Source organism: Haemaphysalis longicornis, unplaced genomic scaffold (genome assembly GCF_048455015.1).
Source record: "Haemaphysalis longicornis isolate Haplotype H1 unplaced genomic scaffold, Haemaphysalis longicornis Haplotype H1 scaffold_1, whole genome shotgun sequence".
Taxonomy (NCBI): Eukaryota; Metazoa; Arthropoda; class Arachnida; order Ixodida; family Ixodidae; genus Haemaphysalis; species Haemaphysalis longicornis.
In genome coordinates this window covers 148,644,947-148,668,589 of record NW_027526203.1, presented here as the reverse complement: position 1 = coordinate 148,668,589, position 23,643 = coordinate 148,644,947, and the positions used below count along the sequence as shown (strand labels likewise).

At 49.0% G+C, this 23,643-nt stretch overlaps 1 protein-coding gene across 1 annotated transcript in view; it reads right to left on the bottom strand.

Moving 5' to 3' along the window:
* Positions 1-15,328, bottom strand: part of LOC144137874 (valine--tRNA ligase, mitochondrial-like) — a 140,814-nt gene extending 125,486 nt beyond the window's left edge. Inside the window, exons 1-4 of the mRNA XM_077669890.1 lie at positions 15,180-15,328; positions 9,681-9,720; positions 8,599-8,706; positions 5,725-5,833 (exon numbers count right to left, since the gene is read on the bottom strand). Of these exons, the coding sequence (XP_077526016.1) occupies positions 5,725-5,833; positions 8,599-8,706; positions 9,681-9,720; positions 15,180-15,254 (332 nt within the window). The 5' untranslated portion in view covers positions 15,255-15,328. The remainder of the gene's footprint in view (positions 1-5,724; positions 5,834-8,598; positions 8,707-9,680; positions 9,721-15,179) is intronic.
* Positions 15,329-23,643: the final 8,315 nt, after the last annotated feature.

The window sequence follows — 23,643 nt, the reverse complement described above, 5'->3', positions numbered from 1 at the left end:
TGAAGCGCCTTGCATGTGATTAGTATGTGCACTACGGATAGGGCCTCTCCGCACCTGCTGCACTGGGGTCTAGAAGATCCCGTCAGCAGATACGAGTGCGTCGCATGGGTGTGCCCTATCCGCAGCCTACCCAAGGCGACTTCCGTGTGTCTGTTGCGTGAGTCAGCTGTGTACCGTCCCAAGTGTGGCTTTATTACATGTAGTTTGTTGTCTGTCTGTTCGTCCCAGTGTGTTTGCCATGTTCTGCGCAGGTGTTGTCTTATGTGTGGCTTGAGGTCTGTGTAGGGTACGGTTGTTATGTCTACAGTGTTCCTGAGTGCCGCAGCAGCAGCCCTCTCGTCTGCCAACTCATTCCCAGCGATCCCAGCGTGTCCTGGAACCCAGCAGAGGAGCAGCTGATGCTTCTTTTCATACACAGACGTGATAGTGTCAAATACAAGATTAACTATGTGGTTTTTGGGGGGTGTATGCGATGAGAGTGCGCGAACAACACTCAAGGAATCTGTGTAGATGATAGACTTCGGAATTTGATTTTCAAGTATGTGACGTACAATCAGCAAAATCCCATACGCTTCTGCTGAAAAAATTGTCGTGTGGACGCTCATGGTTCTGGCTGCACTGAAATTCGGACCATGAGCAGCGCAGGAGACCATAGTGGAGGTTTTAGACGCGTCACTGTAAAATTCTGCAAGTGGGTATTTAAACTGCAGAGACAGAAAGTGCTGCAGTATTGCAGCTCGCGGTACCCGATTTTTGTCAAGTTTCATAAAAGAAAGGTCGGAGGACACAGGACGAACTTTCCAGGGAGGTAAAATGTCTGAAAAGGTTGATCTGTACACATCTAAAAACGAAGCGCTCAGATCCGAGGCTCGCTCTCTCACTCTAAGTGAAAAGGGCAGAGGAACGTATGGGCGATTTACAAAAAGAACAGATGTGGATGTGTCGTTAAAAACAGGATAAAAAGGATGGTTATTCAGCGATGAAATTTTAAACGCATAAAGTAAGTCCATGTACGTCCGTTGGTTCTCAAGGCTCCACTTATTACCCTCGGCATACAGACTCTCGACAGGGCTAGTGCGAAAAGCGCAAGCCGCAGCCCCAAGTGTAGCACTGGGTCAAGCATTCGCAACGCTGTTTTAGACGCCGACCCATATACCACACTGCCATAGTCTAAACGAGACCCAACCAAAGCAGTATAGAGCCGTAGAAGGAGTTCTTTGTCGGAACCATACGATTGATGGGAGAGAACTTTAAGTATATTCATTGTTTTCAGACATTTATGTTTAAGTTCCTTGATGTGTGGAATGAATGTGAGTTTCTGGTCAAACACAACACCTAAGAACTTGTGCTCCTTGTTCACAGGAAGCGACACGCCATTAAGAGTAATGTCTGGGTCCGGATGGACCCCGCGCTTCCTGGAGAACACAACGCAGGAGCTTTTTGCAGGATTCAATTTAAACCCATTCTTGTCTGCCCAGCCGGCAAGCTTCTTGACACCAAGCTGGACTTGACGTTCGCATATTGACATATTACATGATTTGAAAGATATTTGCACGTCGTCTACATACATAGAATAAGAGATTGTTGGTGGCAGTGCCTTTCCAAGAGAGTTCATCTTTACTATGAAGAGAGTGCAACTCAACAAGCCACCTTGCGGCACGCCATTTTCTTGGACGTGAACCTTTGAAAGTGCACAACCAACTCTTACTCTGAACGTTCTCTCTGACAAATAACTAACAAGGGTGTTCAACATATTACCCGAAACGCCGAATGACCTGAGGTCACTAAGGATCCCATAACGCCAAGCGGTGTCGTAGGCCTTCTCGGGGTCGAAAAAGACAGTCAAACAGTACTGCTTATGTACGAAGGCATCCTTGATGTATGAGTCAAGTGCAACCAGTTGATCGTTCGTTGATCGCCCCACCCTGAAGCCTGCCTGGCAGCTCTCAACAAGACCGTTGTACTCGAGGAAGTACACGAGCCTGCGATTTATCATCTTCTCGAAGAGCTTGCACAGGCAGCTCGTCAGGGCTATTGGACGGTAACTTGAGGGGGATGACGGGTCCTTTCCCTCCTTCAAGAAAGCCACTACAATGGCCTCCCTCCAATAGTGTGGAATGTGCCCCGAAAGCCATATTTTATTGTATAGATGTAGAAGTGCTTCAAGTGTGTCTGCGTGTAGATGTTGTATCATTGTATATGTGATGTTGTCTGGGCCTGGAGCTGAGGGTTTACACGTGCTCAGAGCAGCACTCAGCTCATGTAGTGAAAACAGGGAGTTGTAAGAAGTCTGTGATTTGTTGTTGTCATGTAGGGACTATGTTTCAGGAAAGTGTTCGTGTAGTGCGCTGAACTGGACACGTGTTGGAAGTGTTGTGCGAGTGTGTCAGCCTGGTCTTCCAGTGTGTCCCCTGTTGTACTGACCAGGGGCAGGCTGTGTGTCTGTTGTCCTTTGAGCTTGCGTATACGTGTCCATACCTTGCGTATGTCTGTGTACGAGTTTATAGATGTTATGAATGAGCGCCAACTATCTCTTTTTGCCTCACGGCGCACACGTTTTCCGAATGCCTTGGCCCGTTTGAACAAGAGGAGGTTTCCCGACGTGGGGTACCGAGACGGAGGATACCCCACGCCTTGTTCTGGGCCTCTCGCGCCCGCCTACAGTCCTCATTCCACCACGGCCTCCGCTGGTTGCGCGGGGCACCAGAGGCGTGGGGAATGGACTTTTCGGCAGCGTCGAGGATGTGCGCCGTGAGGAGTTGTGCGGCTTCATCAACGTGTAGGTGTCTTATAGTTGTGTAGTGTAGTTTCGATGTCTCTGTAAATGTGTTCCAGTTAGCTCGTGCTTCATTGAACCTATTATGGGAAGATGAACTGCTTGGGCCTTTACCTATGTATGTAAGTGAGGTGGGGAAGTGGTCACTGCCATATGGGTCAGTTCCCACACCCCACTCGAGAAGAGGAAAGAGAACTGCAGAGCCAATAGCCAAGTCAAGACATGAGTATGTGTTGTGTCCTATGTTATGATATGTAGGCTGTTTATTGTTGAAAAGGCATGCTCCAGAGGATGTAAGAAACCTCTCTATCAAGCGACCCCGGGCATCCGGGCCCCGAGAAGAGCCCCAAAGAGAATTGTGAGCATTAAGGTCGCCTGTTAGAATGTATGGTTCGGGCAGCTGGTCAACCAGCGCCTCGATGTCAGAGCTCGAAAGTGTAACATCAGGAGGAATGTATATGGAGCATACCGTTATCAACCTATTAAATATTATTAAGCGTATTGCTACAGCCTCAAGGATAGTGTTTAAAGTGACAGGGTGGCATGCTAAGGATTTCCAGACGATTATGGCCACACCGCCAGAAGAGTGTGTGCAGCCATCACTGTCCTTTCTGAAGACCATGTAACTATTCAAGAAATTTGTGTGCTTGGAATTCAAATGTGTTTCCTGAACACACATTACACTTGGCTGATTAGCATGCAGTATTTCATACACATCGTCAAGATTTTTAAGAAGGCCTCTACAGTTCCATTGAATTATGTTTTCTCTTCCCATTATTTAGTGTGAGAGCTACTGGAGTGTGTGTGTTTGTTTATGTGTCGTCTTTCGGGGCTGTGACTCTCGCCTTTTTTGGCTTGTCAGGAGGCTTTGGCGTCGGGACGCGTTCCTTGCGGTGCACCGCAGGCAAGAACGGCACGACATCCATCTCATCGTCCGATGTCCTGGGTGTGCCCGTCGAACCGGGCCCCCCAGACTTGGCCCCCCCTTGGGAGCCCTTCGTTTGAGCCGCCACCGCCGAGGGCGTCCGGGGCGCCAGAGGTGGCATGGGCGGTGCGGTGGCGGTGGGAGCCGGTGCGGGGCCCGTGGTGTCCATGGCACTCTCCAACGCACTGGAGGACGGGGAGGCGGGGACGGGAGCGGCACCGGTCCCGACGGAAGAGGTTGCCACCACAACCGCTGCTGCCTCAGCAAGCGGCGTGGTGGCGGGTTGGGCTGCCAGAGGCAACCCAGGGGGGGGGGGCGGGGGAGGGACCAGGTCAGACTCGCTGAACTGGGTCCCTGTGGAAACCAGGCGCCGCTCCGCCCCCCGGCGAGCTGCGTCGGCGTACCTCCCCAGGGGGAAAGAGGCGAACCCCTTCCGCGCCTCTGGGAAGGTGATGTTTTCTGTGACCTTGAGATTGATTATTTTCTTTTCTATTTGGAACTTTTCGCATTTCCTGGAGTAGGCCGCATGTGGGCCCCTGCAGTTTGCACAAGTGAGGATGTCAGAATTACAGTTGTCGGTGGGGTGGTCCTGCGCGGCGCATTTCGCACACGTTGTTTTGCCGCGGCAAGAGGTTGTACTGTGCCCGAACCGCTGGCACTTGAAGCAACGGCGCGGGTTCGGAATGTAAGGACGAATGGAGCATCGAATGAAGCCTGCATTTATATATTGTGGAAGTGCCGAGCGGTCAAAGGTCAGGATAATGTGTTTGGTGGGGATTATCTTGTCGTCCCTGCGCATCGTGATGCGCCGCACAGCTGTGACGTCCTGATCCTTTAGACCTTCGAGAAGGTTGGCATCTGTTTCCGTCAGGAGATCTGTCTCAGAAATCACACCCTGGGAGCTGTTTAGGCTCCTGTGGGGCGTGACCCTGATGTCCAGATCATGGATGCGGGTTTGTGCAAGAAGAGTGTGGGCTTGTTGTTCAGCATTGAGTTCTACAAGGATTTCTCCGGTCCTGAGCTTTTTAGCTTGATATTTGCCACCTATGGTGCCTTGCAGAAATTTAGAGATCAAGAATACGGACATGGAAGCGACAGGTCTTGCTGAGTCAGCTGACTCAATCACAAGAAAACGAGCATAGTTACTCACGGTTGTTGACAAGACAGTTGTTGAAAGAGGTGGGAACGAAACTTCGGTGCGGCCCCTTTTCGGGGGCCGATCACGTTTGGGGGGGGGTTTGGAAAATGCCATATGATACATTGGAAAGCAGGGAGACGGGGGTACTTTCTTCTTTGACCTTACCCTGGTAGTCAAAGAGGTCCCGGAGCTCCCTGCCTGGTAAACAGACAGGGAGCCCATCCGCCGGAGCTTGACCTGGGCTCCGACGGCCACCGTTCATGGTTTCTAACCCTCCACCTATGAACACATCACCACGGTTGGATCCAGCTGATGTTTGGGGGCTCGGGGTCCGCGGTATCGCCAGTACCGTCACCAAGATTACTCAAGGTGCCCCGTGCGGGGGCATTTCTTTTAATCCCCTCTGTACCTCGCCCCAAGCATAGCCACACTGCCATTAGTCACTGTGGAGAAGCGTTTTCCGCTCCAAAATTCCACAGGTGCATGGTGCTCCCCCTAGTGCATGGTTAGCATGCCCTTGTTTCACGCACGGTTTACGTGCGTCTTCACAGCACTGCGGCATTGTGTGAGAAATGAAAACAAAACGAATGCATGTCACATGGTGAAGCTCAACAAATGTGCGTGTCGTGTGGGAAAGCCAACATCTATTCCTCCAAGTAAAATTATGAACACTTCAAAAACACAAATGCTTCGAATGGTAAAAAAGTACTGCAAATTGAATAGCACACATACCCGCGAAGTTTCAAACACTCGTGCACCCATACCACTCTGTAACGCCTTGCAGTCCTGATATTAGGGAAGTGGGACGAACAAATCTTGAGACGACTCGAGGAAAAGGTCCCCTGCACCCCCTCGCACTGAGACCCCCTGAAGAGGAGCACTGACCAGCGGGCCAGGGTGTCCTGGATGGTGACCGTGAGAGCGTGCCCGAGGTGCAGGTCGCCCGTGATATTCGGGGGAGGCAGCACCATGCTGAACGTCCCTCCGCCTCCTTCTTTCTGCCATTTGAGGGGAAGGAGAGCGAGAGGAGAGAAGTCGTCATGCCAGGGCAGCCACAGGGTGCCCTCACACAGCCACACACTCGGTCAGCCCTCAGTTGTGCGGACCACAGATGACCGCACCGGTTCAAAATGGCTGCACACTTTTTGTGTAAACTAGAAAACGACACCAAACCATAAGAGCCATCCAAGGACAAGAGATTGGCAAAGGATGTCGATCAAAATGCCCAGAAAAATGAGAAAGCACCTCTTCACTGGTAGCTCACGGTGGTAGCCCACACAACCCTAGTCAATGTTTTCAGCCTCCCTTTAGCAGCCTGTTTACGGTACCCAGGGTAGACAGTTTCTCTCACTGAACGTACGTCAAGCATATGGCACCAGAGGCCGTGTCCCCACAGGTTTGTAGCAGAAACGCTGCATACTTGTGCACCTCTGTTACTTGCATGGCTATTTATGGTCTAGGATTTGGCCCACACATCAAAAGCACTGTGCTTGGTATTACGTCTTTTTTTTTTTTTTTCTATTTCAGCAACCCGCTGCGGTTGCTCATTGGTACGGCACATTTGTTCATCTCCTTCCTCACGTGCATTCAGCACTTGGTAAGGGAAGGCAACGAGGGATTGGTATTACACATGCACGCCCGACAGGGCATCAGTGCATGTGAATATTTCTGGGCCTCCTTTTATCACGCCTCCAGCTTACAAAAGTTGGCAGCCATTGCTTGCACTAAAGACTGTCCCACCCAAAACAAAGTTGCTTACTGCACATGCACACATGGGAGTCCCAATGACCATGCCTCATAAGAAGATGGAACACTCCAGGGGGACAAGACACATCAGATCAGGCTAAGGCACAAATATTATTTGCTTGCCTATCTAGGGGTAAGTGGGGACGTTACATTTGCGAACAGCAAATTATTCAGCAGCTTCTGACGTGCAACCTGCATGCAGCTCTTCCCACAGCTCTTTATACTGCATACACAAACAATCAAGATGGTGCAAAAGCATGCACTGCAATACTGGACATAGTACCTCCTGTAAGTTCTGAGCCTATCCAGTTCTGCACGCATCTGTGTACACGGGTGGGTGCGTGTGTGCATGACCATCCTCGGCGTTCCTTCACAACCAAGAATAACCCAGCAGTGTTTCAGCTAAGGGAGCTTACGTCGGTAACGAAGTGCCACAGCCTCCCAAGGCAGCCCCAGGCACAAGTGCTGCCCATCTCAAACAGGGCAGGGCCTCCAATCTGGCATCCAAGGAATGTGGCCCCGTTACGCAGCAAGAGCGAACACCTACCAACCATTTTTGCACGAATTAAAGAGGCTGGGTTTTGCACTGCCAACTTGGTGTGCAACAATGCCCATTTTCCCTGCAGGCAAAAAATACGCCACAAGTGCCACACACTGAGGCGGAAATAGACTGACTACCCAAGTGAGCATTTCAGTGCCTGCTTTCACACACACCACCTCAAGCCAGACCATGGACAGGAGGAGCTCATTCCCTCCAGAGTCCAAGCATATCGGATAACGATGACCTTACGTCCCAGCCTGGCACCTAAATGCTCTGCAGGACGGAAAAGTTCATCTTTTTCGCTCGCACCACCCGGCATCTGTGTGCTTGAGAGCACCACGGTACCGCATGCAAAGCATGCATGGCATTCCTGTTTCCCCGGTGAGTTGAGATTGTGCCACCTTGGTCGCTTGCTAGGGACTGTCTTAAATGCTGCTTCCGCTCTATGAAGATGCTGCGCCGCCCTTTTGCTTGATGACTGCAAGCGTGCCGAGGAAGGCAATTAACAACCACGCACTTGTAAAACTGAATACCCCTTGACTTGTGCCACCCTAAAAAAAAACTTTGCAAGCTAGCAGCTTTCCCTCCTTTCACGACTGAAAGCTAGCGTGCTCAAATACGTACGACACTTTAAAAAAAAAAATTACTCCCACCTCCCCTCACGGGAACCCCTGTGTAGATGCGACGCATAGGGGGTTCCGTTGTTGTTTCCGTTAGGTTGATTCTCCCATCGCGTGAAACGTGCCGTGAACCCCCTGCCGCGGCTATGACGCAACGTGGCGCGGCTATGACGCAACACAATCCAACACAATCCACTTTAATCCAATCCAAGCCAAGCCAATCGAATCCAATCCAATGCTCCTCGCGAGAGAGTGTTCGCTATCGGAGAGGAGAGGGGGTGAGCGACGGAGAGCGCAGCTCATGCGGCGAGGAGAATGGGGGAGGGGTGTGGACGGACAATGACAACGCCGTATGGAGGGACAAGGCGAGTGAATGAGATGCCATCGCATCTAAAAAAATAAAAAAAAACCTTCTGCTCCCTCGGTGCATCCACACAATTTCTTTGCAGGCACATACTTCAAAGTTTCACAAAGGTTGAGGTGTTGAAATAATAATAAGTTGACATAATAATAACAACGCAAAGATAATGACAAATGGCCATCTACAAAACACCATTCACCAAGGTTTCAGGGCTACAAATGGCAGCAGCGCTTGCAGCCTAGACTCCCTGACATGGACAACTAGAACAAAAAGGGTTGTCGCACACTTGTGACCCTGTGCACAGATCAGACCTGCCCCCATTATGCGCCCTGACTGGAATGGAACCGTTTTTATGCCAAGCAGATACATGCAGACCACAGTGTTCATTCTCCTGTGCGTGGGCCAGAGAACTTTCATCATTCGCCCAGCAGTGACACAGCGGAGGGCGCTGTGGCCCTGACCGTCCCGAAACCCAGCACCTCTCCCTCAACTTGCCTCTTCCTTGCCAGGTGAGTGAATGCCCGTGCTCTCCCACCACTGGAACCAGCCAGCCTCCACATCTTCAGAGTTGTACACACGGGGGAACTCGCCGCACACGTCTGTGGGAGAGGAACAGCAATTTCACGGGACTCTTCCCGAAAGCCAGCTCCAAACAAATCTCTCGAGCAAGGCCCCGCCATGGCTCTCTCCTATGGGTAGAGTGCGCACACTTCCTGCCTTCCCACCTTCCCACCTGGCTGCATTTGAGCCATCTCCGATTCAGCAGCTTAATTAATGTGCAACCCCTGTGTCGTCGTACTGCTGAGCAAACATTTCTGCAACCCCCCAATCCTGCGATGCTGACTGTAAAATGCACTGCACATTAAAACCTGCGAGAGAAAGAAGAGACACCCGCCATGATAGTTCAGGCATTGCAATGGCACTGAGCATCCATGGGTACAGTTCCCAATGACGGTAGCTGTTTTTCTACACAGGGCACGCTTTCATCCAAGTTCTTATGTGTCGTAACACTATTCACAAGCGTCCCACTGCATCATTTAGAAAAACCTCCTGTCCCATTCCCTACCGCAACACAAGAGGTTAGTTACTAGAATGAGCCCAGAAACTGCCACGGGGGCCCTACACCAGATGCCAGGAAGCATCTGCTTCAAGACGAGCAGGCATGCTAGCGGCCTGAGACCAACAAGTACACCGCTGCGCACACAAATGTTCAGCTACAGTAGTAGTATGTGTGGAATATTTCTTTTTCCTTCCAAAAACTTCTGACATAAGGATTCAGATGAAATCAGATAAACTAGAACACACTTGTCCCACAACAAACGATCCGGGGGCAGGTTTAGGGTTTTGCTGCGCAGCTGCAGTGGCCACAGTGGACAAACCAAAGAACAAATCAGAGAAGCAGCTGGACCGTATACGGCTGCTGTGTATACATAGCCATTCTCAGTGAAAGCCCTTTCTGGTTTTGAACTCTGCTCAGACAAGTGTGTATCTATTGCAGTGCCTCAACTACTTGCAAGGAGCCACTCCATAGCTCCATTTGAATTGCTTCATATGCTGCCCCCTTCCTGCTTACCTTTAGGCAACGGGCTGCTTGAAACAGTTGAACACAGCCGCTGCAATGTAAACAGGCAACTTGGTAAGAGCCGAGGCTGACAAAACGCAAAAGTCTAGAAGGCTCTTTTTATAACTTCACAATTCCTCTCCACCTTCAAGAAAAGGCTAAATGTGGGCCCCGAACATAAGTTTCTTGCAGTGCAGTCCACCGTGCTGCTTTTTAAATAAAAAAAAGATGTGTAATATTCCTTCATCAACATCTCCATGACCTCAACATGGCTGCATAACACTTCCTCCCTTGCGAGGCTAGAGATCATAAACCCGCCACTTCTTAGCACCTGTCCCCTGTCCAGCTCTCCCACAGGAGGGGGGTAAGTAACTGAAAAAACGTGTGCAATGAATTATCATGCGAGGCCCAGACCTGGTGCCACAAGTGCACTTACCATATTTTCGCATGTATAACCCGCCCCTGCATATAATCAGCACCCCCACTTTTAGCCAGCCAAAAAAGAAAAAAATATCCTCGCGTACTGCCCACACATTTGATACAGGAAAGGCTGCACCAACATCCCATACTATGTAGACAGAAAAAGCATATATTTAGCAAGTAGAATACACTGACTGCAAGGCGAAAGTCACAATTCACTCAGTGTCGCTGCTCTCGCTAGAGCTATCACTTGAGCCGCAGTACTCACTGATGTCCACAAGGTCATCTTCACAGCACAACGCGAAGTGCAGCTTCACGGCACAACACGCATTGCCATGAAGCTGCAATAAGGGAAAAACGCCGCGTACTATCCGTACCCGTGCTTTGCCACTGAAATTTTCGCATTTTTGGAGTGAGTTATACGCGCGAAAATATGGTACACTGCTGGGAAATGATGCCACCTGAAGTCTCAGACAACAGCGGTTACATAAAGCTCTGTTCCTCCTGCCTGACAGTATTTCTGTTCACTCATCAGTTTTGACATGGCATAACTTCCCACCATTTTTCTTGGGTTCATTTAAAGAAATTATCATTGATCTCCTTTGTGCAGCGCCTGTCACACTTCCTACAGTAATGCACAAGTAGTTTCAATGCATAACAATGTCTGGATGCTCAAATAGTAGAAAGAGTACAGACATTCTGCTGCACTCTGGGTAACATGCAGTTTTTATCCCCTTCCACCAGATATCACTGGTGCACGGAATGAAGAATAAAGTGAAGGACTTCTAGCAGAACCCTGGGAAGCAGGGATGTACAAATACTCGACTCTGGAATAAGAATTGAATATTCAGCCTTCCAAATTCGATTCAAAAAACCGAATACCGACTATTTAGCTTCTCCGACAAAACACACTGTTTCTAAGTGGTGCAAATAATTGCTGAATACCACTGACCCAAATCAGTTGCCGTCCTAAAAAACCCGAAACCATGAATCGCACAGCAATCCCCCTGGTTTGCCACAGAGCACAATTTCTTTTGCCCACAAAACATCGACGGTGCGAAGCACGCCTTACCGAGACTGCAGTGAGCACGGAAACACAGAACGTCTTGTGTCAAAGGGGCCACATGTAGACAAAATACAAGTTTGGTTCATCAGAAAGATGCTATGTCCCTACAACAATGATAACAATTTTATAGCACACCTTGAACAAATAATAGAGATATTAAAGAAAACGTGTGAGGTAGTGGCAACTCCCTAGCTCCTTTCTGGCAATTTTTCTATGACGTCACAGAACTTCGTTTGTGCGATTGGCAGTGGCTGACCTAAACCATCACTAATACGCATGACTGGACGATTGTAATGAGGCCTCAAGTTTCATTTGATCACATCAATTGAATGCTAATGTGCAGTGAACACAGTGAAAATTATGTTTTAGTGCGGGCCCATATGACATCACTCCTGCCCCTAACACCTCACTGTAGCGTGAAATTTGAACATTTTTCAATACTTCTTGCATTTTTTGGTTAAAAAAACATCTTTCGTGGCTGGAATAGAGCTGAGTGGGGTACTGAAGCCTAGCTCTTTCAAGTTGAACAAAGCTGTCTTTTCTCTTCATGGCCTCTTTAACCCCGCCAAGGTTGACAAAATATGCCGGCACGCCCGAAAGCAGGGACGGGCAACACCCCCTTGGATGAGAAGGCCAAACGATGATGCTTGCAACGATAAATCCCCGTCAATGTATCGGCGATAAGTGCCCTTGGCCAACATGCCATGTGCTGTCCTTTTTTGTACACTTAGAACATGGCAACGCTCTAAATGGGTGCACTCAACCGAGCCCTTCTCATGTAGCCAATGTTGCTGCAGGCTGAGCGATCTTCTCGTCTCCCGGCGCCCGTTATCTGGCCACTTTCAGTTTGATGCGGCGGGGGCCTTCAAATGGGAAGAGCAAGCGTGCCAGGAAACTACCCACAAAACGAAGAAAAACTCAGGTTTCTAGCTTTGGATTGAGAAGCGTACCGGAACAGCAGTACTCTTCTGTCACTTGTGCACACTCAATGTAACTACCCTTCATTTAGCAGAAATAGTCTGAGTTAAGGGCACAAGCTGCCATAAGATGACCCGCAGTGTTAAGGGCCTGCTGGCACACTTGATGCCACAAAAAAAAAAAAAAAAAAAAAAAAATCAGCATCCCAAACACTTTAAGGCCATTGTCCCAAAACTGATCCCACCCCGTGAGTGCTGTATGAAGTGTGAATGCCTGACACCCCTGCTTACCCTCCCTTTTTTTTTTTTCCACTCTGATGCTGAGGGTTGATAGTTCAGAAAGGAGGTAGGGATAAAGGACACAGCTGACAACTGTGGAAGACAATATTCACAAAACTTCTCCATGCTATGCAAAAATGGTCATGAATGCAATGACAGCCCGGCCAAAAGGACCGAAAAGGAAAGGCCCAACCGAAAAACAAACGTACGTTTTTTACGGCTGACAAAATCCGCCTTCAAAGGTGCTTTTCTTTAAAGAAAGAACAAAATAAAAAGCAAGGTTCGGGCTCATGGCACATGAATTCATAGCTATCTGGTATTCAATTTGACAATGCTTTCAGTCGATTCGATGTTTTCTTTGAGAGCCACTATTCAGCATTTGCAAACCCCTACTCAAAAAGTATTTTTTGAGTGAGGTCATGAGTTATTTCCTAATTTTATTTATAGCTGCAGTCAATTCCTTGCCGGTCCAAAACTATGAAGCTTAGCTGCAGTAAGAATAAGGTAAAAGCAGGCATTTTACCACAGTGCAGTAAAGTTTTTTTTTTAGGTAGGTGCATTCAAGGGTTCTCATGTTTTTCTCCGCAACCAAATGACGATGCATTCTGGCAAGCAGCGGGAGACAACGAATGAACATTTTTTTCAACTTCTGAATAAATCTAATCATGTCAATAAAACTTCGCATCCTTGTACAGATTCACCCAGCAGACAAATGTCGCTGGATTTACTCTAGTGTATTTGCACCAGCATGATTGGCACAGCCATTTTCTGCAAGCACAGTCCTCACTGAATCTCGCAGGCCTAATTCAGTGTGCAAGACAGCAACGCAAAAATCTGGTGCAAAGGAAAAACAAAAAGTTTCAGGAAACATGCTCTTTGCATATATGTGAAAGCAATTCTCATGACATGTAAGCGCAAGAGTATTACTTCCTGCTGAGTGCATTGCTTAGGCGTGGTGAATGAACATTGGTTGTATTGCCGTAGCAGGTCGTTTTGCACGTCACAGCACAGCACAGCCAATGAGAAGCACAAAGCACGCTCCTTGGATGCCGTTACCCAATATGGCTTCCTGATGAAGCCAGGGTTTTTGCACAAGTCAAGTCAAGCGGTTCTCTCGCACTAAAGCTCAGTCACGACTGCGTCAAACAAAGGCGTGTTCTTGGCCGCCTGATCATTGTTCAATTCCCGAGCCACTGCACCACGAACACACATCAATGCAGTGCCATCAGAAATTAGGCAGCATGCTTTCATCTTTGTCTATAATTCTGTGTGCTGCTTTCTTTCAAGAAAACATGAACTCAACAGTATGCCTTCAATGAGCGTGCACGTGTTTCCCACGGAAGCACTGGCCGCAGCTGCAAGCAATTACGCGCTGCATTGCCCTCAGCACGACCAACACTTCCAGCTGTGGCTGCGGTAGTACTTGCAGTGCTTGCAGCGAACTTGCGGCATGGCGACGAGGCAAGCATGCAAGTGAGGTGAGGGAGACATATGACAGTGGATCTCACACCCTTGCTCACATCTCTCTACTGCGCATGTCCGTGCCTTTTCCAGGGCCACTGCCTAGTGACGGCACCGGTTCCTTTGACCAGGCATTCCGCGGTTTGTATTTGATTTATCCATGACTGTGCGCACAGCACGCGGTAGCGGTACTGTTTGGGCAGAATATCCCTATGTCCACAGTCTTTTCCCAACTTCCTTCTGGTCAATCACAATAACAAACAAGAGCCGTTCATGAATGCCCACACACTTCCGAGACGCGAAACCAATGAGTAAGGTCAGCACTTTTGGAAGAACACCACTGCACCAGACACTTCGTAAACTTGTATGGCCAGGGTCCTCACTTTCAGCCCCAGTGCCGGCAGCATCTGACACATCACATTAAGACGAAATAGCCCGCCAAGTGTTCAGTGATACCAAAGGTGACTAGAACAAGACTTGTTGGAAAGCGAAAAGATTTAGGTGGTACAAGAAGGCTGTCGCGTAAGTCCTCTTCGTAAGCAGCCAATTGCTGCCCGTGATGCCCTCGAAGAGATGCCACATACCCACACGAGCAATGAGGCTCGTGATTCTAGAACTCAACTAAGGCGAGCCACTTTTTTAAAAGAACAGAAAAAGCAGCCCTAACGGAGGATTAAGGATGGGGGCTGCGTGTGCAGAGGTGCAACGACTCACGACCCTGAATGCACGGCGCACGGGGCAGAAACTTCAGCACAAGCCCCGAAAATACGGACTACAGAGGCTCAAACGTACACGTGGAGCCGACGAACGGCAGATTAAAGATACGTGCGTAGCATTAGTGAAAAGCTGCGGCACATTAAGAGGAAGTGGTCACTGTTTACGATTCCTCGGAAAAACGTAATTCAGCGGAGAAAACCTGCATTGATGTCGAGGCGCACTGCCGACACTTAACTGGAAACGCCAAATAAGCACAGCCCACACTAAAAAACAATCAAGTGGACCACCAACAGGTCAACCAGGGACGTGCCACCTAACGTGCCAGCCCCACGTTCCCCGGGTTGTAATTTGAAAGTAGTTCCACTAGACTGCACGGCACGTAAACGCGAGATGAGCATCGCGACAAGCAGAATGCAGCTGGACAAATAAACCAAACCGTCATCCTGCAGTTACAATCTTAGGCTGGCTTAGACTGCACCGTAAACATTGCCAGAACGAAGTGAGTAAAAGAACCGTATTTGTTTCAGTGGCAAAGCCTTGTCGTCCCAGCGGGCAAGCCGCCCCACAGGGGAGCGCCTTGTCGGCTTTGCCGACATCATAACGCAACGATGAGATATTGCGCACAATCAAGAAACGTTGTGAGAACTTTACCTTAATTAACGTTCGAGGAATCAGCTCACCAAAGCTGCACACCGAACGGTGAACTGTCCGCGTATATCGTCCCATAGCGAGCGGTAAAAACGTGCTTGCAAAGTTTACATAACACCACAGAACAGGGATAACACATGTAAGATCGGATTGGATTGGCTGGTGCTTGATACCAAAATAATAATAAGCTGACAACGCAAACAAAAAAACAAAACGCTCAAATCTTAGTTTATTAGTTTGTGCACTTCATCAGCAGATGCGTTAAATTTTATTATAGATAAAGACCCTTCATAAGCTTTTTTACCAAGTAGCCACAACTCTGGCGGCAAGTTTCTCCTCTCTGCCTCTCTCCTGCTCTCCTCGCGTCGTCTGCTAGCCTGTTAGCGCTGTTTGCGCTGTCCGCCGTCGGCAGCGTCGCGCGCTATGCCTTTGCATTAGCGTGAAGTTTCTTCGTCAGCGTTGCACTGTAAAATACATCAATAAATCGATCGTTCAGGGCCACAAAATCAAGTAAGAAATACAGCGCTCGATAATACACAGTGACCATTGTTTTGGCCACAGACGGGGCGATTCGGCCGGCGACGTTTTCGCCGTCGTCCGTCGGGCAGCAGGGCCCCTTTTGGGCAGGGGTCCGGTGCCGACGGCCATGCGGGCCAGATCTTCTCGGACTTGGGGGTTGGTTGTTGTTGTTGAACACGTTTATTTCACATTTTGAAGCCAATTTAAGGCTGCTGTGAAAGAAAAAAAAAAGGTAAACGGTTCGTCGTTTGATCACTGGCTTCGGCCGTGACGGACTGTGGTTCTGGCAGTGTGTCCGAGCCGGGAACCGGTGGCAGGAGCTTCTGCATCATCCATGAACTGGTTTAGCGACCGGCAAAGCTCGTTGGCGACCGCTGCAGCTGTACACGGGGGTGGTGCAGCCCAGCTTTGAAGGGAGTTCGGCCGCATTGGATAATGCAGGGCGGCCGGCTAGCTCCCAGCTGGTGAATGTGATGGTAAGGAGAATTATATGGGATCGGTGCTTGGACAGTGGGGTGCTATCATGGGCCCATAGGATGTGGTGCAGCGATGCGTGAGCGGAAGATGTGAGGAAAGATCGCAGTCATGAGCGGATCGGGAGCAGGTGCAATCCGCCAAGGTTCGGGATAGTGGTGGGTAGCGAATCGGTATACCGATTTGCTACTATTTGCTACCCATCTATCGGCCATTTCGTTATAACGAAATGTCGATAGATGGGTAACGAAATGGGTAACGAAGTGGCGATATATATAGAGAGAGAGATGAAGAAGGAAAAAGCAGCCTGGGTAGCGACCATAGGCGCATAATCCTGAAATTTGACAGTGGAGTGGGAGGCGCTAGGCAGGAAGCAACGGACGTCGGGAACCCCAAATCGAGCGAGAAACAGGTAGTAGCCATCGTCAATAACGTCGAAAGTGTATTAAAGGCCCAGCCCACAAAAGTGTGGGAATATGACGAGCTCGTGTCAAAGTAAAGGGTAAAAACCCTTGGAGGGGTAAAAGAAACCATGAAGGTGGTGGGACAAGGAAATCGAACTAACTATAGAATAACGGCAACGGGCTTCTAGAGCGCACAGAGAGGCGAAAAAAATGGGCTATCAGGAAGAAGGGGTGCAGTTACTGTGGTGCTGGTACCCAGAAAAATAATTAGACGTACAAAAACTAGCACAAGCAAAAATTAAAAGTGCGAGTGAGCGATGGGCGTCAGATATATACGTACGAAAGATAACAGCGCTTCCAAAAAAAAAAAATTCTGGAATACAACAACTAAGAAGGTTCAGCTATAGACTTGGATACAAGATGGTGACGGTAACGCTTGCCTGGGGGAACGTACGTGTTTTAACGTACCTTCATGTAGTCATTACAAATATACTTCTGGCCAAACAAGTGAGATATCTACGAACGGGACCCAGGTGGCCAATAGAAGCTCGACAGATGAAAATTTTAATATCGAATTTTTGGGCTGGAAGAAGGCAAAACAAAAGGTTCCCCAAAATACGACAACCGGACCTGACGGAATCCCAGCAGAGCTATCAACCAGTTGGGACGAGCGGGAAAGGATCGAACGCGCAATAAAATCTGGGAGAATTCCAACGCAATGGAGCGAAGGCAGCATGAATTTGGTCTATAAAGGCAAGGGAGAGAAGGACAAGGCGAGCTCGTATACAGGCCGATTACAGTAACGTCAGTTCTTATAGATTAGCTATACAAGCCATCAAATCCGAGTTTTTGAAGTGGGTGGAGAGTAACGGAACTTCAGGGGAACTGCAAAACGGATTTCGGCCTGGTCGGCGCTTAGGAGGCAATATTTTCGTACTCACCCAGGCCATCAAAAGTTCGGCAGCACAGGGCAGACTAATGTTTCTGGACGTAAAGGGAGCCCATGACAACGTAGATAGGGGATTGCTGTGGCATGTACTGGAAGAAGAGGGGTTTGGATTAGAGTTTATAGGGCTGCCCAGGGCAATATATGGAAATAACAACGCGCATATTACACGGGAAAGGTGCACAGACAGGGAGCCCGTGTACATTCGAGGGGGGTTAAAACAGGGGTGTCCTCGTTCGCCGTTGCTGCTCACGCTTTACATTAGAGGAATGAAAAGACGATTGGAGGACAGTGGATTAGGCTTTGACTTGTCGTACCGAAGCAATGGAGAGTTGGTGGAGTAACGGATCCCGGGACTCACGTACGCGGACGATCTAATGTTGCTGGCAGATAATGCGGGAGACCTACAGAAACTAGCCGACATTTGCGGCGAGGAAGCAACGTGCCTGGGCCTACATTTTAACCCACAGAAATCAGGAGCTATGCTGTTTAACGAGGAAGCTAATACAGAGCCAGTAAGGATTCAACATGAAGCCGTACCATCAGTAAATCAGTATAAATAATTTGGTAGCATTTCGGCTGGCGTACCCGCAAATTTTCCCGCCATTTTTTCGCGGGGCTACCATGGTTGCCAGACCAGGACTGCCCTCTGTTGGTTAGCTCGCATCATCCGTAAAGTCCGTGGATCTGTCAGCCCGCTCTGGTTACAAACCCCTGCGCGCTCGCCGCGCGGGCTCGAGCCCCGGTTTTTTTTCGCTTCGTCCCCACGGGAGGTACTACAAACGTATGGGGCCCGTAAAGGCCGCGAATCTGTCAGCCCGCTCTGGTTACAAACCCCTGATCGCTCGTGCCGTGGGTTCGGGTTCGAGCCTGGTTTTTTTTTTTCGCCTGTTTTTTTTTCTCGAGCTTGGTTTTTTTTTTTCGCAGGTACTACAAATGTATGGGGCCCGTATAAGGGAGGGCAGTCCAGGTCTGGCAACCATGGGGACGAAGCGAAAAAAAAAACCCGGGCTCGAGCCCGGGCCCGCGGCGCGAGCGCGCAGGGGTTTGTATACCCAGAGCGGGCTGACAGATCCGTGGCCTTTACGGATGATGCGAGCTAATCAACAGAGGGCAGTCCTGGTCTGGCAACCAAGGCAGCCCCGCGAAAAAATGGCGGGAAAATATAGCAATAAATATAAATTTGTGTATAAATAAATATATGCAAATATATAAACAAATATAAATAATAAAACAAATGGACATCAGCGTGACATCATCTCGTGATAGCCAAAAGAAGTGACGCGACAGCGCTCGTCAAAAACTCGTGACGACACTTCACGCACGCGGACGGGCGAGTGGCGAGGGGGGGCCGGCGTATTCACAAACGGGTGCACGTAGCCAGAGCTGCAGGCATAACCGCTGCCCAGAAAGGCACTGTTGGCAAAAATAAAGTTCCACACACAGGAAAGGAAGCGATAATATAGCCCGGAATCGCAATAGAAGTCGCCATAAGGACTTTTATTGAAAGCAGTCATCGAATTTCCGCTGCAATGGTAGGCCTAGCATATGCCGTTCAGCTCCGGCGGCGGCGCGGTCGAAACAACGCCCCCACCGGCCTCCGCAGTGTTTTGACGACCGCACAAAGCGGTGAGGTCACGCCGGGATTCTGTCATATGCGCCTTACGGGACAAAAGCGCGAGAATTTGAAACAAACGATTTTCAGGCCGTTCAATGTCAGTAATTATCGCGTGCTGAAGTATTTAAAGTGCTGTTTCGGGTTCGCCAGACCATTAAGCATCGATGAAAGCAATAAAAATGGAACATAAAATTTCCGTGTTAGCACTCCTTTAACGACGGAAAAGGCTACCTGAATGCTTATGAAAAAGTGAAAGGGAGAAGGAACTCAGCAATAATGAAACATCGAGCATTTTGGGGGTACAATAAGTTCGGGTAGTACGAGGTACAGTGAAACCTCGTTACAAGAGACACTCAAGGGACCCGGAAAACGTCTCTTGTAACCAAGGGCTCTTGTATGCATTGCTGCTAACATGAAAAACATGGGCAAAAAAACCAAACCGCTTTCACTCAAATGTCTCTTATAACAAGTGTCTCTTGTAACAGTGTCTCTTGTAACGATGTTTTACTGTATTTGGAAAGGGTAATGGTGGCGGCGCTCACGTTCTCTAATGGCGTATTGTGCTTAGAGTCAGATAACCTGTCGGGACTGGAGGTTAACGAAATTTAAAACGCAGTAGGCAGATTATCACTGGGAGCTCTCAGTAAAACTACGAATGACGCTGTACACTGAGGTATGGGCTGGGCTTCATATGAAGCCTGGAAAGCGCAAAGTAATTAAAATACGTTTTGAGGAGGGGCTTAGACATTTAGATGAAAAGAAATGGGCAGCCAGAGGGCACAGGTACCTGTACATTAGAAGTGTGGACACCGACGCGAAAGCCAATGCTACATGACCGGGGCGACCTGCCAAAGGGAGGCAGTTGAAAAGCAAGTGAAGGAAACATAGACGCTCATGTGGGCGGGGAGGATGGAAAAGGAGGGATCACTGGGAATCTATAAAGCAGGCAAACAAGAAATCAGGAAAGAGAACTTCAATGATAACAACAAACAGTGCCGGATTAGGAAATTTTGGGGCCCGGGGCTACTGCATCTTGGGGCCCTATTGATGATGATGATAATGATTCCGCTTTAATATGCGAAAAATTTTGAAGGCCATGTTATTCTGTCTGATCAGTGATAAATTATACATAATCTTACGCTTTCCGGAAACTAATTTTTTGGTTTGGTGTCTAGTATTATATAACAGATTTTATCAGCTGCGTAAAAGTTAGTATGGTTTGATTGCCGGTACACCACCGATTCACAAGTAATCGAAGCGCCGTGTCGGCCTGCACACGACATGGTACAGGACATGGTACTCCCACTGCTCAGGTGATGGGTTGAGGAGGGGTTTAGGGCTGTCTGGGCACGAGTGCACCGAGTGGTAGGTAGTGAGAGGGAGGTTACAAGTGCGGCAGTCGTGTTGAAAGAGTGATGGAGAAATGTGGGAGAGAACCGTGTGGTTAAAGTAAGTACCGGTATGTAGCCCGCGCCAGATATGAGACTGTTGGTTGCTGAGAATAGGGTGGGGCGGGGTATAGATCCTTCTGGAGTGCAGGTAGTGGGATAGGATGGCATTGAATGTAGGATCGAGGGGTGTTAGAGAGGGAATTGTGGAGCCCGGGCCGCTCGTGGAATCTTGCCTTAAGGATTGGAATGCCCGGAAGTGCAGATCGCGGGTGTCAGCGTGAGCTGCCTCGTTCCCGGCAAGCCCCGAATGGCCTGGGGTCCATACTATGGCGATTTCAAAATCTTCGGGCAAGGTCCGGAGGAGCCGAAGGGCGCTTGCCCGTACCCTGCCGTACTGATACAGCCGGCAGAATTGTGAGTTGTGGTTGGTTCTGGTGGGTAGTTGCAGCATGTGCAATTGGCGGTGAGCGCAACCACGGGCGGCGCTGCGGAGCGCGCCTCTGTGACGTCGGCTTAGGGATTCTCGCGTTTGTCGTCTGCTTCACTCGGGCTCGCTCTCTCTGCTGTTTCTTTGCGCGCGGTTGACTTTTTGTGCTTGTCCATAGCAGATCTCGCGTATGCGCAACTTCTTTTGGTAACAAAAAACTTAAAATCGCATAAACTATCTCAAGGCGTGACTTTAAGTATAGTTTTTTGATACCGCTCCGGAAAAAACATTGCCGGCGTCGCCCATGCATTGCTGCGAAGCTGGTCCTGTGCGGAGCGCGAAGAGTCGGAGCTAGGCGTCAGTTTCTATATTCAGCAATCTTTCGAACAAAGGTAACAGCCGGAGTCTGACAACCGACAACAGCGAAAATGGAAGACCAAAACAAATTCCAGGCCTTCGGGGCTGTCGGCTTTGGCAGAAGGCATTACGATTATAGCTAATCGTATGTAAGGTAAAACAGATTTGGCAACCTTACCTAACGCTCAAAACTATTGTATCAAGTAACTTTACGTTGTCGCGGCATGAAAGTGTGCCGACATGCAATATGGGGCACAAATAATGTAGGTTGATTTCCAAATAACCTGCTGTGTGTATAGGCGCGTGCTGGTTTTATACCAGGCTTCTAACCAGTATGGGGGCTTATTGAGCAAAACAAGTTACCTGTACGGCAAAAATACAGTAAGACTATGTTTGTTCAGATTTGGAGGGATATTTCGTTACATTTGCCACAGCCATATCCCAGTATTCAGATAGGCGTTATAGTAAAACAGCACTCCAGAGGGGGAGGACAAGGAGGAGGAGAAAACTTTAACAGTAAAATCGAGCTGGTTAGTAGGCAGGCTCCTCAGTCCAAGACGAGAGAGTAAGAGTAATTTTCTTCAATTCATCGACCGTCATCCCGAGTAGGCCAGGATTTGTTCTGTGCGACTGAAGGGGTTGGAAAACAATAAAGAGCTGTTTGGACATATTCATCGGTTTCGAACTGTGTTATACTGAAAACCGGCATGTATACTATTTATTGCGTTCGTTAGCAAGTATATCAAGCCTTCAACACCGTAATAATGACATAATTGTTCGGGTTGAGATTGAGTTCGTTACGATAACGATGGTTCGATAGAAATTCGGTGCACAAAAGCCGCCTTCGAGTACTGTGGACAACGCTATATGAGCCGTTTCGCGGTGGCGTATATAGCACAAACCTTCTCATTGCATTTGCATGTGAATAAACAACGCACGCTGTGGGTATGTACTTTTGTGCGCAGCCATAAGGAAAGCCCATTTCTGAAGAAGGTGCTGTATACCTCACAGCCCGAAGAAAATATCTACACGAACTTTGTGAGCCTCGGAAACATGCCCAAACCTCCTAAGACGTTTGGGACGGTGCAGAAAAATGAATGAGTTGGGCACAGAAAAAAACATTCATCTAACACAAGTCAACAACAACGAAAGATATAGAAGACATCCGTTTTATTTCCTGCTGTGCGACCCGCTGCTTGGTGCGTATAGCATTAGACTGCCGAGTCTTCATAAGAGCATCTCAGAAACAGTTTAGGGAAGCCTACGCATTTTGAATACTTATCGAGGAGCTCTGAGCACTGAAACTCGCAAATACGCTAGATAGGACGAGGTACGCACGATCGTCTGAGCGCTGCTCTATGAAAGTCGTTCTCTCTCTCCTCGTGTGTTGTAAACTTGTGGGAGATAAAGCTTGAAATTATTCAGAGCTGTCAGAATCTGACTGAAAATAGGCTTTTTAAAGCACCAGAGCATCAAAGCGGGCGATTTCCAGCACAGGCACTACTGCCAGTCACAAGCGGATGACCGCGGCGCGGGTGTAGCAGCGGCGCGAATGTAGCAGACGACAGCGGAGCGAGTCCCTAAGCCGACGTCAGAGCCAGGGGGCGCCACTCAAACATCTCACCGCCAATTGCGATGGCCTCAGCCGCAGTGGCTGATAGATTAAAATAACAAGGCAATTTTTTTTTTTCATATAGCTGAGCGGGGCCCCCTGACAGCTGGGGGCCCGCGGGGCTGCTACCTCCGTAGCCCCCCCCCCCTGCTTAATCCGGCCCTGACAACAAAGGCAGTGAGTTGCTTTTTGAGGCTAGGGCTGGCTGCTTGAGAACTAGGGCGTACTATATAAATTCAAATACGAACAACGGTGCGCGTGGTTTTCAGTACAAGCTGCGCTTCATGGAGACGGGCCGTGTATGCACAGCAGGCATAAGGTTTTGCAAAGCCCTCTGGTAACTTACTTTTACTGCGCAGGCGCAGCCCCTTGCTTAAAACGCGCGCCGTTGTCCGTATTTCCATTTACCATGATAGTACATGAACAAATATAGGACCCAGGTTGAGACGTGTGGGTTGTGGCAGGGACAAAGAAGTAATCAGTCACGTAGTAATAGAGTGCCAAAAGATCCAGCCCGCTAGAATGGGGGGGAAAGCTTCTGAGGCACTGGGCTTCGCAGTTGATATCGGCAGTGGGTATCACTAAACAGCAACTGGTGTACTGGTAGGAAAAAAAAGCAGGAGAGAAGTCGATAAAGGAATTATCACAGCCAGGGGTAGCGGCAGGGCAGAATTACAGGGAAATAAGTATGGTAGGGAAGCTAAATTTCATTAAATGGC